Source organism: Eptatretus burgeri, chromosome 14 (genome assembly GCF_056783735.1).
Source record: "Eptatretus burgeri isolate ZD-2024b chromosome 14, Ebu_testis_v1, whole genome shotgun sequence".
In the NCBI taxonomy this organism is placed as follows: domain Eukaryota; kingdom Metazoa; phylum Chordata; class Myxini; order Myxiniformes; family Myxinidae; genus Eptatretus; species Eptatretus burgeri.
In genome coordinates, this window is record NC_140974.1 from 18,907,195 (window position 1) to 18,921,992 (window position 14,798).

General features: G+C 44.6%; 1 protein-coding gene across 10 annotated transcripts in view; it reads left to right on the forward strand.

Annotated features, from left to right (window-relative positions):
- Positions 1–14,798, forward strand: part of LOC147012734 (phosphatase and actin regulator 1-like) — a 203,120-nt gene that overhangs the window by 174,668 nt on the left and 13,654 nt on the right. Inside the window, exon 9 of one of the 10 annotated variants that reach the window (XM_085853856.1) lies at positions 4,021–4,712. The exons of the other annotated variants lie outside the window; for them this stretch is intronic. Coding sequence (XP_085709982.1) covers positions 4,021–4,289 — 269 coding nt within the window. The 3' untranslated portion in view covers positions 4,290–4,712. Of the gene's footprint in view, positions 1–4,020; positions 4,713–14,798 lie in introns of those variants that run through there. 10 annotated transcript variants of the gene reach the window in all.

Genomic DNA, 14,798 nt, shown 5'->3' on the forward strand with positions numbered 1-14,798 from the left:
GGACCTCAAACATCCCTGGCCTTCGCTCAAACCTGACAGATCTTTCCAGACAGGTTGCCACTGACAAACCAGACACGATCTACTCAACAGAAACTTTCCTCCCTCAAGACATCTCTGACTCCCTAGTTTCTCTCCCTGGTTACTCCCTCCTCCTGTCTGACAGACCTGAGCCTCGTCCTGTTGGAGGTGTTGCTCTCTTCACCAAACACTCTATTCCTCACTCTCCATGCACTGCCCTCACTCCTCCACACCCCCAGAAATACCTCTGACTATGGCTTCCCCTCCACTCCCACCTCATGTTTATGTGTACTGTACCATCCACCAAACAGTGATGACTCCATTTACACCTCGCTGGCCGAAAACATGGACCAACTTCTATCCTCTCATCCGAACTCTCTCTTCTTCATATGTAGTGACTTCAATTGTCATCATGCCAGTTAATTGGGTGTGGGTACCTCCCTCACCTGCCATGGCACTTCAGCCAAAGACTTCTGCGACTCATTGGTACTGACTCAATTGGACAATTTCCCGACACGTATCTCAACCAATGGTACTCCATCTCTTCTGGATCTGATTTAGACAAATTTCCATGAAAATATCTGCTGTTCTTTCTCTGCTCCAATCGGTTCTTCTGACCACTTCTTGTCATAGTGGACATCTCAGTGGCAGTTATTAGAGAACCACCTCAGCGCCGTCGCGTCTGGAATTTCACTCAAGCCGACTGGCAGCGACTTCAAGCAGCCATCAAACTTCTAGACTGGTCTCCCATCGCTACTTTCTCCAACATCAACTCGTCCTGGGAATTCTTTCAAAGAAACTTGCTCTCCCTCATGCACACATTTATCCCTTCTCATCTTCAGTTGTCCTTCCCTTCCTCCCACCCATGGTACACTGAAGCTTGTGGTGAGGCAGTTGTCCTGAAACAACTTGCCTTTGCCTCATGGAAAGCAAATCCAACTGAGGGTAATCTCAGTTCCTTCCATAAAGCTCAAAACAAGTGTGTATCTACCCTCAGGAGAGCCAGAAAACAACATCTTTCTCATCTCAAGTCTGAACTCTCAAACCTGTCTCCCTCCTCCAAATACTGGTGGCATCTAATCAAATCTATTTCTGGTGTATGTACCCCTCCATCCCCTCACTTACCACAAATGGCCACACAGCTGACACCACACGTGAAAAGGCTGGATTCCTAAACTCCATGTTTGCATATAAATCTGGTGTCCAAACCCATCGCTTTATGTACCCAACTTACAAAGTTGCACCCAGCTGTCCCTGGATTCTGTATCCTTTTCTCCTGACAAAGTGGAGAGCTTTCTGTCATATCTCGACTCAGATTCTGCAATTGGTCCAGACGGCATCAGCCCACGTGTCCTAAAAACCTGCTCCTCTGCTCTTGCTCACTCTCTCTCTCTGCTCTATTCATATGGTCATCTGCCATCTGTTTGGAAATCAGCAAACATTACCTCTCTGCATAAAAAGGTGCAAAAACAGATCCCTGCAACTACAAACCAATCAGCCTTCTCCCAGTCATCAGCAAGGTTATGGTATCCATCATCACTTCTGACATTAAATCCTTCCTTTTCTCTAATACCTTGATTTCTGATCATCAATTTGGATTCAGACCAGGTCACTCCACCCTGGATATGTTGCTTCTGCTCTCCCAACAATGGATGGAGGTCCTCAATGCTCGAAGACATGAAATCAGAGCCATCTCCCCAGATATATTGCTTGCTTTTGGCATGGTCTGGCACCTTGTCCTGCTCAACAAACTCTCTTCCTTTGGCATCCAATGCCATCTCCACTCATGGCTCACAGACTTCCTCTCCTGTCACAGCCAATGTGTGGCCCTAAATGGAGTTCTCTCATCCCCTTTTCCTGTCCAGGCTGGAGTTCCTCAAGGCAGCGTTCTGAGCCCTGTTATTTTTCAGGTTTTCTTCAATGATCTCTCCAACTCTCTGGAAAATCCTCTTTATCTCTTTGTTGATGACTCCACCCTCTGCTCTACCACCTGTCATCTCTCAGATTGGCAAGCAGCAGCCTCTTCACTCTCTGTGGATGTGGATAAAATCACAAAATGGTCCAACACATGGAACATGTCTTTCAATCCAGACAAATCTCACACTCTCACTATGTCTCTCCAAAAGGACCATTTAGAAAACCCCCCAATCTACTTTCTCAGCAATCCTCTTAAAGAAGTCCTTTCATCCAAGCTTCTGGGTCTCACTATCTGCTATGGTTTTTCCTGCGAAAGCCGCATTTCCAAACTGGCTTCCAAAGCCAGTCGCCGACTGGGCATCCTCCATCGTGCAAAGTCCATCCTCAGCCCACCTGAGCTCCTGATCACATACAAAGCTTTTGTCTGCAGTTTGAAGGAGTACTGCTCTCCCCTCTTGGCTGGTGCTCCTGCCTCACACCTTTCTCGGCTTCACGCTGTGGAAACCAAGGCATTTATGAAACCCGTGGTGAGGCTGTCTTTTAGGAACTCTCACTCTCTCACTGCAGGCAGGTTGGTGGTCTTTCTGTCTTCTACCGTCTCCTCTCCCTCCTCGCCCCCCCACCCCCCACTCTGTCTCCGATATGCCCCGCCCATATTTCCGCAGGGTGCTCAAGGTCAGCCAGCAACCCCCTTCTGGTAAACCTACCAAAATTATGAATCACTGCTCACCTTCACTTTTTCATTCCTCTTTTTTCCTGCCTTTGGAACAAACTCCCGCACTCTCTTCAATCCCACGTTTTCCTCCAGGTCTTCAGAACAGCTGTTCACCACCCCCTCTTCTCTTCCCCAATCCAAAACGACGATCTTTTCTACCCCCGTTAATCCACCCCAAACCGACCCTCCATCAAATTCCCTGCTTTCCTGCCCGAAAGTTCCCCATCGTGTAAGGACCTGAAAGTCCCTGTGATGTCCATCTTGTTTACCCTGTGTACCCCACTCCATCCCTCCCCCTTCCATAGATCTCCTCATGTCTCTGTTCCCCACTGTTTTGTCCTTCCCTCTCCCGCCCCTCTTGTCTCCTGCTCCCCTTGTTGTGTGTTCTGCGTGTTCGCTCTCATACGAGCCTCGACAATGTATACAAAAAATAAAAGAAATATAAGATGTAAAAATTAGACTATTAGTCCATGGGCCCAGGCCGGAAATTCCAGTTGACGGAACCATCTAAGGCAACCAATCCTAGTTATGATTTTTGAATTGGTGTGTATATATATATATATTGTTGTGGTTGAGGAAATTCGCAAACCACCATTCAGGTCCCGTAGGTGAGATATCTCTGTAAGTACATGTGTAGTTAGCCCCAAACCCGTTGTTTAGAGGGAATAAATGTCATTCATTCGGGCTGTGACCCTTTAAGATAGCAGTTTTTCTGTTCTATCTTTATTTTGAACCAATCACGTCTCAACCGCCGTCACACAACAACCACCAACCGCAACGCCGCTTCACAACAACAACAACGCCAACAACCACGACCTTTACCGTTACAACTCGCTCTCGCAACCATCGCATCACCGCCATTCCAAGCGTCGCCATGGCCATCATCGCCACGATAAACCCTCCACCACCTTCACCTCTCCTCCTTCTGCCGCCATTCCCGCGCCGCTTGTGAACGCCGAGCGTCAGGCTGTCCTGGCCTCGTGCGGGGCGCGCGCTGAGCCGCGGGTACAAAGAGCGGCCTTTCCGAGGGGAAGTCGGATCAGGAATGATTCACGCCCACTTCCAATCCGTCCAATCATTAATCGCGGGGCGATTTGGCCCCGCCTCCAGGCGCGTCGGAGTAGAATCGATATATGCAGATTCGAGGATCAGGAATGATTCACGCCCACTTTTCCTCCGTCCAATGGGCGAGCGTGGCTCCGCCCCTGAGCCGATCCTGATCCGAAAATCTGCATATGGTTTCTCCTGCTGACTATAAAGCGCCGAGCGCGGGGCGATTCGAGTGAGAGAAGAGTTTCTGTTTCGGGCTCGAGTTGGAGAGAAGAGTTTTTGTTTCAGGCTCGAGTTGGAGAGAAGAGTTTCTGTTTCAGGCTCGAGTTGGAGAAGAGTTTCTGTTTCGGGCTCGGGCGAGTTGGAGATGTGTGGCGGCGGCGAAGTGTGGCAGCAGCAGTCAAGACGGGTCTGGAGGAGAGTCGGTCTGTCGGGGTTCGGAGTCTGTCGGGGAGCTGCAGAGAGGGGAAGTCGGGAACGCGGTCGAGGGCGCAGTGGAGTCGCTCGTCGCGGGACCCAAGCAAGCCAGCTATCCTCTTTCCCCAGAGCATCAAAAAAACCCCCCCTGTTTCCCCCCGCGCTGAGATAGTGAGAAAAGGGGGCCCCGTTCCCACCCCATTCCAAGCAGTGCCAACGAAACCCGCGGAGGAGCGCGGAGTCGGGGCACCGCCGCCATTTTGCGGCTCATCACAAGACGGGTAGGCTCCACGCGGTTTTGGCCCCAGGCTCGTCTGCCCCCTTGTCGTAGAGGGTGCCCCTTTTTCTTTTGCTTTTGAGTATATGTGTTGTCGGCGCCGTCTGTAAAGTAAAACTGTTTAAGTGTTGCCGTGTGCTCGCGTAGTCGGTAGTAGATCTGCATTGTGTTTCTTTTGTTGCAATTGCTTTTGGTGCATAATTGTTGTGTTCCTTTTGTTACATTTGCTTTTGGTGCATAATTGTAATTGTATATGTGTGCTTTCTGTTTGCCGCGGAATAAATGTGCCTTATGTTGACCTGTTTTTCCCGTTTCGCTTCGTCTTTTCTTTAATTGAATCTCCATCTTACTTCACGTAAAGGGTTGGTCGTGGGCTAAATACGCCCGATAATTAATCGGAACCGTCGAGGTTGACGATAACACCGCTCGGTTATCCCGATAGTACGGAACGGGTCGCTTAAAGTGGCCCGTGTCCGAAGTCGACCTGCGGCGAGGTGCGATCGCCCGGTCTACCCTCCGTGTGGGTACTTAGGTAGGTCGAATTTGGCGAACAACCCTATCCCACGCGGGGGGCCGATTGGCACGATCATGGTGAGGCCAAAAGGCCCACCCGTGACTAGTTCCCGGCGTTAGTCCGAGAGGGTCACGACGGAATTGTCTGTCCGGTGGGCAACGTGCTGCGATTCGAGTTACGTGGCCGCTCGCACGCCGGCGGGCGCAAATTCGCTACAATATATATATATATATATATATATATATATATATATATATATATATATATATATATATATATATATATAAACATCATATTTTGATGTGATAACCATTGCAGACTGGCAGCTTATTGGTAGTTATCATCTCTGGAATGTACCCACCCTCCGCATAATGAAAGCGAAAAGGCAAACTCAGAAACATTCACTAATGATGCAATTGCTGTTTCCACATGGGGCTAGAATGAACTGCAAACCACAAATACATGTCTGAAATGCTTTATTTATACCATCCGAATAATCCTTTCTGTCATTCCTGAAGGCAGAATTTGTTTTATGACAGAAAGGGGCGAACAATAGGGCCAATCAAAATGTTGCTGATTAGTGATTTTCAGTACATTTTAATTTATAATATTGTCTTACAAGTTCCCTGGGTAGTGCTACTGAACCGCAGTAGCCTACAACATGCACATGTTGTATGAGGAAAACATTTGTGAACATTTTACAAGTTTTTACCACAGTTAAAGGAATTGCCCTTCCCCTTCCCTAGTTCCAACAAGCATCCAAATGTGAAATTTACGGATATCCCAAATTTCACCACACTACTGTGGTATGTTTATGTACTATGTTTTACTCATGCATATTTGTAGCCATGAATGTCCTTGTGATTGTGCCAAAACATTCACACCATGGATCAGTAGTCTAGTCTTCATCACTGTTATCAGCATCAGAGTCCTCGAGGTCTACAACCTCTTCCTCGACATCAGCGGGCCGGTTTCTGCACGTTCGCAACTTGCACATGTCGGTGCACTTCAGGCTATTGGCAAGGCACGTGCAGTCTGGGAGTTTGCACGACCGTCCACACTTGCAGGAAAGCAGTTGCAACACTGCATCCGGTGCTGGAGAACCCTGCATCCACTCGATGGCCAGCTTCCCGTCATCATCAGTGGTCCATCCACAACCCTTGGGACTTGGAACATAGGGTTGGCATTGCAGACAGCGCCTCCAAATAGCAGCCTGGTAGTTTGCACGGAGGACGTGCATGAAGAGGCAGTCTTCACATGGTGGAAGCTGACTGGACTCTATCTCTCCCCGTCAGGCACAGAACAGTTGATGTCAGAGTTCATTGACTTTCGTGGTGTTGGTTAATGGCACGTACATGTGGCAGGTGACCTCTTGCAGCTTCTGAAAGAGCTCGGTGGATACTTCCCATGAATGACCGAGCTGACAGAAGGCCTCTTGGTCGGTCTTATCCGACTTCGTTTGCTTCAAGGCGCCCATCTTTCCCCGGCCTGCAAAGGCACTGACTGTATCACAACCGGAGAACATGTGCAGTCCAACCAGGGCATCACAGACACTGTCTCCCATCGATCTGGCAAGCTTGTCAATGTCTAGGAACCGTGTGCGGGTTTGCGTACCACACTTCTGATACACGGGGCATGGAATGTCCTTATTGAAGGCAAGACACAGCACGAGGACATCTGTATCTTCGGCAGTGATCACCACAGCCTTGTACCCAGCCTCTGCTGCATGCAGAAGCATTTGGGTGTCTGCTTCCTCCTGCGTGGACTTCAGCTCTGCCACTTCCTCCGAGTGGTCCTTGGTTCTTTTTGATTTTCCCCCAAAACGTCAATATCTCAGAATGGTAAAAATGCAAAATACATACACTAAGCTGCTCTTCTGGAACGGTTATCACATATTGAAATAATCATATAGTCCCTACCAATAAGTTAGTAGCCCTAAAGTTTGGTTTCCTCAGATGGTACCGATATATGCCTGGGCCCATGGACTAATATTCAGCCTGTATTGAACCTGTTTTAATGTGTGGTCGTGATGCATCGGGAATGAGGGTGGAAGAGTCGAGAAGAACAGAGAGGACAGAGCTAAGGATGATGAGATGGATGTGTGGGCTCACGATGAAGGATTAGCAGAGTAGTGTGGACATAGAGGTTTAAAGCTGGTAGTACTGAGGAAGAGTTAAGAAAGAGAAGACAAAGGTGGATTGCGCTTATGGCAAGAAAGAGAGAAGATGAGTCTGTCAAGGAAGTCACTAGTTTATTAGTTGAAGAGAAAAGACCAAGAGGTCGACCGAAAAAGATCTGGAAGGATGCGATCAGTTGAGACATGCAGTTGTTTTGGTTATTTGAGGAGGAAGTTTTTCATAAGAGTAAGTGGAACGGAACCATCAGCCGACCAACTCCCGAATATGAGGAAATGATCATTAAACGAGTAGTAGTCGTAGTAGTCGTAGTAGTAATCAAAGTCGTAGTAGTTTTGTTGGAATGGCTTTAGTGGCTTGTGCTCAGGGTGCAAAAGAAGCTCAGGCAGACATGTTTTTTTTCTGTTTGTCGGTAGTAGTAGTAGTAGTAGTAGTAGTAGTAGTAGTCTCTCTTATAAGTGTATGTAACTCTAAAACAGATGGCTCATACCTTGGCCAATTGGCAGATTTTTGTTTCGTTTCTGCAACACTGTTAAGTTTGAGTGAAATGCAATTACTTTTTTTTTCTTTTTTTTTGGATGCATTGTTTATTTTGGAATTATAATAATGGGGACGGCTGAGATGGCAGAAAAATCGGTATAGTGAGGGTGCATTGACGTCATTTGCCAGGAGCCAATAACAGTGCACCTAACTTCGCACAGCCAATCAGCAGCGTTGCATGACTTTTTGCCAAGCCACACAAATAGACCGGCAGCCCAGAGACATTTGGTTAGACGAACTTGGTACCAATATCTGACTATGGGAGTGTGAAGGGGGTCACGTGAAATGAACGGAAATGGGAGTCTGCCGGGTACCACCCGCTGCGTGTAGACCTGGGGGACCCCCCCCCCCCCAAGGGGCCAAAAAATGGGTGCCACATAGATGAGTGAGGTACCCCTTAAATCCACCACCATGGTGTGCTCATTGCCACGCCTATATCAACAACACAAACGGCAGACATTTTTCTCACCGAAAAAAGCCCGCCAGACCCCCCACAAAGGGCCTAAAAAATTGGGCTTGCATAGACAAGCGAGGTACCACTCAAACACTGCATCGGATGACATTGCCATGACTTTTCTGTCCACATTATCCTTGTTAGCATCACCAGTAGATTTTACGAAGCCCACAGAGTAGGGTCCTGAAAAACAACAGCAGGTCCTCAGGGAGATCCAGTGAGCAGGTCTTCAGGGACTCAACAGATGTAGGAGTTGGTGTTCTCCATTTAGGCATCCCCAGAATTTCATTTCTTAGGTGAAGAGCTGCCCTCCTTTTCATGGTTTGGTGCTTCTCTTTCTCATTCTGCAGGCTTGCTTTTCCGTCGTCCTCCGATAAAGCCGAACTGTACAGGAAATTCACTCTACGGTAGTCGAAAAGTGTGACGGATATTTTGTCACCAAATTTCTCCTGTATTTTTCTTGTCAAAGCCTGTGTTGTGTAGCTATCATTGTTCTCTTCTGTTCCTCCATTGGCAAGATATTCTGCCTTGTACAAGTCAAATAACGACGAAACAAACATTGCCTGCCGATTTACTATCTATCACCTCTTCTTCTTCTTCTTTCGGCTACTCCCGTTAGGGGTCGCCACAGCGGATCATCCGTATATATATATATATATATATATATATATATATATATATATATATATATATATATATATATATATATATATATATATATATATATATATATATATATATATATATATATATATATCAAGAAATCAAGCTGAATGCGAGACACAACTAAAGTTGTAAAGGTTAATAAAACACAAAAACAAGCATCCGCAGATTCCACTTTCTTTTTCCTTGACTTATAAATTGCCATTTTTGCCTCAGCAACCAAAAACCTGGCCAAACCAGTCTCAGATTTGAAACTAGAGGAAATAGGGAAACCATAAATAAATTTCACAAGGGAAAAAGAAAGACCCATCTTTAAAATAATATCATGCAAAAACTGAAAAAGAGGGATAAGTCTTATGCAATCTACATATGCATGACAAAGCGTTTCATTGTTTTCACACAATGGGCACAATTCCGGGATCTCATTGGAAAACTTGTGCAATAAGATATTATAAGGGAGGATGCAATGCACTAATCTCCATTGCAGGTCGCCCGAACGTTTAGAAATTGGGGGAGTATATAAACCACCATTTGCTTAAACCACCATTTGCTTAAACCACCACCATGCAGGAACAAGAGGGGTAGAAGTTGGCAAATGTTCTTTCCACTGAATCCCGAAAGGAATTTTAACTGAATCGGCAAAAATATACTGAATACAAAAGGAATACAGGTTCCCCTTCTCAATGGAATTTAAAGGTACAGATTTTCCATCCCATTGCAAAAGCAAAACAGGGAAGGCATATTGATTGGGCAAATCCACAATATCAAAGACTCCTGAAACCCACTCCATAACTCATTAATGCCTTTAAGATAGCAGAAAAAAGCTGACCAATTATGCAAATTGATTTCAACCCAGTAATGGTGGAGATTTCATAACCAGATTTACATATTTTTTTTGAAAAATCCAGCAGATTGTGCACAAGAAGTATATTGGACCCACAAAATATTGCACAAAAGCCCTAGAGGATGGGATTCCTGTAAAGATGGGTTTGTAGAAAACTGGTTCATTCAAAAACATCGAGGCCGTAAAGGAAGTGACCTCACGTTGCAGTAATAAAGCTTGCCAAGCATTGATCACACTCTGCATATACAGAGGAAGTGGTGACACGTCGATCTTCAGGAGGTCGAGCAAAAAAAGCTCACGGCCATATCCTCGCCAGCCCGCTTGCTTTAGCAAACAAAGGGTCAAACTCTCCCAAGGCATGTGGTTATAGAGCAACTTTTTCACAAAAATAATGCGGAAAGTCATGATCCTGCTGGTGATATCAACAAGCCCTTGACCCCCCTCATTACGAGAAAGGCTGAGCACACCTCGTGCTTACCACCCCAGAAAAAAAAAATAGATCATATGCTTTTGAATATTTTTAATTAGCCACGCAGGTGGCTGCCTAACAATAAACCTGTGCCACAAGATGGAAGAGACCAAATTGTTAATAACTAAAACTCTTCCATGATATGATAACTTGCACAGAAGGCCCCTCCATCTCTGAAGTCTGGAGTAGACTTTGTCTGTTAGTCCATCCCAGTTTTTCTGAATACTTTGAGCATCACCAAGGTGGACACCCAAATGGTAAACACTATAATTCTTCCAGGATAAATTGTTAGTTAGTGTTGGGAAGGAAAAAATGCATTGCTAATCCAAAAAGAGGCATAACTCTTTGTCCAGTTCACTCTGGCTGAGCAAGCAAGGGTAAAATTATTCATAGTTTTAAGTAGCTCACATACATCTTCTTGACATTGAATTGTAGTGCAGATATCATCTGCATAAGCAACAACTTTTATAGCAGGTATGTCCGGAGCGACAGAGAATCCCACAAGCTTCTCACGCAATTTAACTAAAAGGGGTTCAATGGAAAGAACATAAAGGAGTCTGGATAAGGGACATCCTTGCCTTATTTCTCTGGTAACAGTAAAGGGAGGAATCAACTCATTATTTATTTTGTATAAACTATAAATATTGTGATACAACAACTGAATATATGATATAAAAATACGACCAAAACCAAAACCCTTTTGGATAGCAAATAGATAACTATGATCTATACTATCAAAGGCATGCTCTTGATCAATAAATATTAAGCCAGTACTTTTATGTAGAAGATCACACACATCAACAATGTCACGAACAGTGCCAAGATTGTCATATATTGATCGTCCAGGCACACAGCTGGTTTGATCAGGATGCACCAAAGAGTGAACTACCAATTTTAAGCGAGAGGCAAGGACCTTTGAAAAAAATCTTGTAGTCGGTGTTCAGTAAGGAGACAGAATGCCAATTTCTGAGTAACTGGGTGTCTCCCTTCTTTGGTAACAAGGAAACAACAACTCACCAGAAACTTAGGGGGAGCTCCCCAACTTGAAAACTTTCCTTGAGTACTTCCAAAAGTTCAGGTCCGATAATGTCCCAAAAGGTTTTCTAGAATTCACAGGGGATTCCATCCAGACCAGGAGCTTTCCCGGACGCCATACTGGAAAGAGCAAGACCCAACTCCTCCAGCGTGATGGAACTCTCCAAAGAGGCTCGCTGTGACTCAGACATCTTGGGTAAAGGTTCAATAAAGGTGCTTGCAACATTCAAATCAATCTTTTTCGCACAGAATAAAGAAGAAAAATAATCGACTACAATTCTTTTAATCATCTTAGGTTCGCTTACTATTCCTCCTTCAGGTGATTGTACAGATAATAATTGTTGTTGTGTTTTAGTTTTCCTCTCCAAAGAGAAGAAAAACTTTGAAGTGTCAAAAAGACTCAAATTTTTAATCTTAAGCCGCACTAAAGCCCCTTTGGCCCTTTCATTGACAAGACTGTGAAGAAGCTCTTTTTTTAGTTATAAATTCTTTACGTAATCCTTGATTTCTGTTCAACTCAAGAGGATTCCTTTGCAATTCTAAAACCTCTTTTTCTAGAATCGTTATCATAGAAAGACTATCCTGAGAGTAATGAAGTTTATACTGCTGACAAAAGATTTTGATGTGGATTTTTACAATATCCCACCTTTGCAGCTTGCTATGAAAAGTGTTTTTCTTTACGAAAAGAGAAGTCCAAAAGATTTTAAAAGCATTGCAAAAAACAATGTCTTCCAAAAGACTAACATTTAGAGCCCGATAGGCAGAGCCAGATTTACCATGTGGGGGGCCGTGGGCACAATGATTGTGGGGGGCCCCCAAATTTGGAGATTAATCAACAACTTAAATTACAACTGCTTTTTCATCAACAACTGAACTTGTATAGCTATAGATTTGGCAGATCCTGATCAGGAATGATTTGGCATATATGTTCACAAATTACAATTAAATCTGACATTATGACAAGATGGATGGATTGTTATTGATATGGCTGGTGACTTATCTATGAGCTGATGACTTATCTCTGAGCTCATTCTAAAATCAAATCACAAAAATGCTGTTGCTGCAAGAGTAAGAGATAGAGATGGACCAATATAAGAAAATAACAAACGACGCGCTGTCATTAATCATACTACGAACTTCGACTAAAAATCTTCTAATTTCTAAAAACCCTCTGGGCAAGAGATGTCATGAAAATCATCGAAATTGTGGGGGGCCCCGGGGCCATGGCCCCACCTGGCCACCCCTAAATCCGGTAGTGCCAATAGGCACTCCTACGTTGAAGATAGGGAAAAGTTAATTTTAAAGAAACTAGGTGGTGATCCGAAAAGCCAGAGGGAGAAATTGCAGCAATGCCAACCCTCCCGATTTCATCGGGAGGCTTCCGAAAATTCACCCAAACTCCCGCCCTTACGATCACTATCCTTATCCTCCCGAAATTTTGATATTTTTGCACTGTTCACTAATCAGAATGTACTAGTATGAGAATTGAATGAAAAGCATCGTCTGCTACGTATAGCATGTGGTAACTCCATAACGTTCGCTGCTACCAAATTGTACGTAAAAAATTGCAAATTCAAATGAGGAGCAGCGAAACATTGGGTCTGGATCTCGCTTATGCGATCATGCACTGAGATTTAGTGCATGCGGTATGTGTGCAATACAGTGCATGCGGTATGTATGCACAGTGTATATGCATGCGATACGCTCACTGCATGCAGCTGGGCCCGTACCAGCCCGGCGGTCCCGCGACCACCGTGCGGTGTTTAACAGCCGCTGAGTTCTACGAGTCGCGCTGCAGCTGTGGAACATCGACTTCGAAGTTACCGATGCTTCAAGCCCTTGATGTTGATTACGAAATGGCAGAAAAGAAGCTTACGAAGACCAAGAAATGGTCTCAGAAGTACAAGACCGAATACAGTCTCCAATACCCGTGTATTCGAAAGTCTGAAAGAGGAATTCATCATGCGTATTGTACAGTATGCAGCGTTGATATTTCAGTTGAGCACGGAGGTCGCGATGATATTCGGAAGCACGTTGGAAGCAAACGGCACACAGACATTGCAAAGGAGAGATCTTCGAGCACGAGTACCGGTACACTTCTGAATTATTTCACCAAACAAGGGACAAGCGAGGAAGAGGATGTTACCCGAGCGGAACTTCTCTTTAGTGGATTTATTGTGGAACATAACTTGCCCATATCAGTCTCAGATCATGCTGGACCTCTATTTCAAAAGATGTTTCCAGATTCAAAAGTTGCTTCAAAGTATGGATGTGCAAGAACAAAAACTTGCAAGATGTGCAAGATGTGCAAGAACAAAAAAAAAAAAAAAAAAAAAAACAAGAACAAAAAGCAAGAAAAAAAAAAGAAAAAAAAAAGAACAAAAAAAAAAAAAGAACAAGAACAAAGAAGAAAAAAAAAACACTGGTCAACAATTTTTTACTTTCTGAATGTTGTCTAGATTTCTACAAGTGAATTAGGGTATTCTGGCACTGCTGAATCAGGAAATGGCATCCGTTTCTCTCCATCAGGTCAGGTTTTTTGTGCTAAGTTGATTTGAAAAAATCAGATCTTGTGACAAAATCAATTACATTTTTGTGGCATTATCAGCTGATTTTTGTCAACACATATCATCCTAAACATGTTTTTAAGAAAAAAAAAAATGTTTTGCCAACAACATTTATTGATTACATGATAGAAACATCGATTACTGTCATCTGAATGGTGGGCATTGATAAAGGTAAGTACAAGTAAATTGCATGTTGCGTCACCACTGTTCAAACTTCAGGGCTTGAACTTCCGTTTCTTCGAACTCCTGGAATGTTCAGCGGCAGGGAGGTCTCTCTTCAGATTCCAACAGTAGTCAGCCATCATGACTGCGTCCCAGCGACCCTGATACCTGGTCTCCATCTCCTTCATGTCCTGATGGAATCTCTCCCCCTGCTCGTCACTCATTGAACCCAGGTTCTCAGGAAACCGGTTCATATGTGAAAATAGGTAGTGCATCTTGATGCTCATGTTGCAGTCCAGGTTTCTGAAAGCAGTCAGCATGTTGTTGACAAGTTCTGTGTAGTTTCTGGCCTTATTGTTGCCAAGAAAGTTCTTCACTACCAAAACAAATGTATTCCACGCTTCCAGTTCCACTTCGTTCATTGAGTTTTTGAACTCTGGATCTCTGATGAGCTGACGGATCTGAGAACCATCAAAGATGCCAGCTTTCAACTTCTCCATGGTCAATCCTGGAAAAGCCTGGCACAAGTAAGTGAAGCAGTCACCATCTTTGTCCAGAGCCTTGGTGAACTGCTTGATTAAGCCGAGCTTGATGTACAGCGGTGGGAAGAGTATTCTGTCTCTGTCCACCAGAGGGTCGTTGATGACGTTCCTTTCTTTGCATGGCACCAATTCCTCCCGCACAGGCCAGTCCTTCTTCGTGTAATGCTGAGCACGGTCCCTACTATCCCACATGCACAGAAAACATGGGTACTTGGTGAAGCCAGACTGTTGTCCCAACAAAAAGTTCACCATCTTCAGGTCAACACAAATAAACCACTTATGCTGATCATAACCAATTTTCTCCAGCACGTACTTCACCGCTTCATACTTCTCCTTCAGTGTAGTCGAGTGAGCGATGGGTACAGAGGCAAACTGGTTGCTGTTGTGTAGCAGAACACATTTCAGTGATCGCTTGCTGCTGTCAATGAACAGTCTCCAATATTTGGGTTCGTACTGTGGCACTCCAAGCTTAAGCAGAA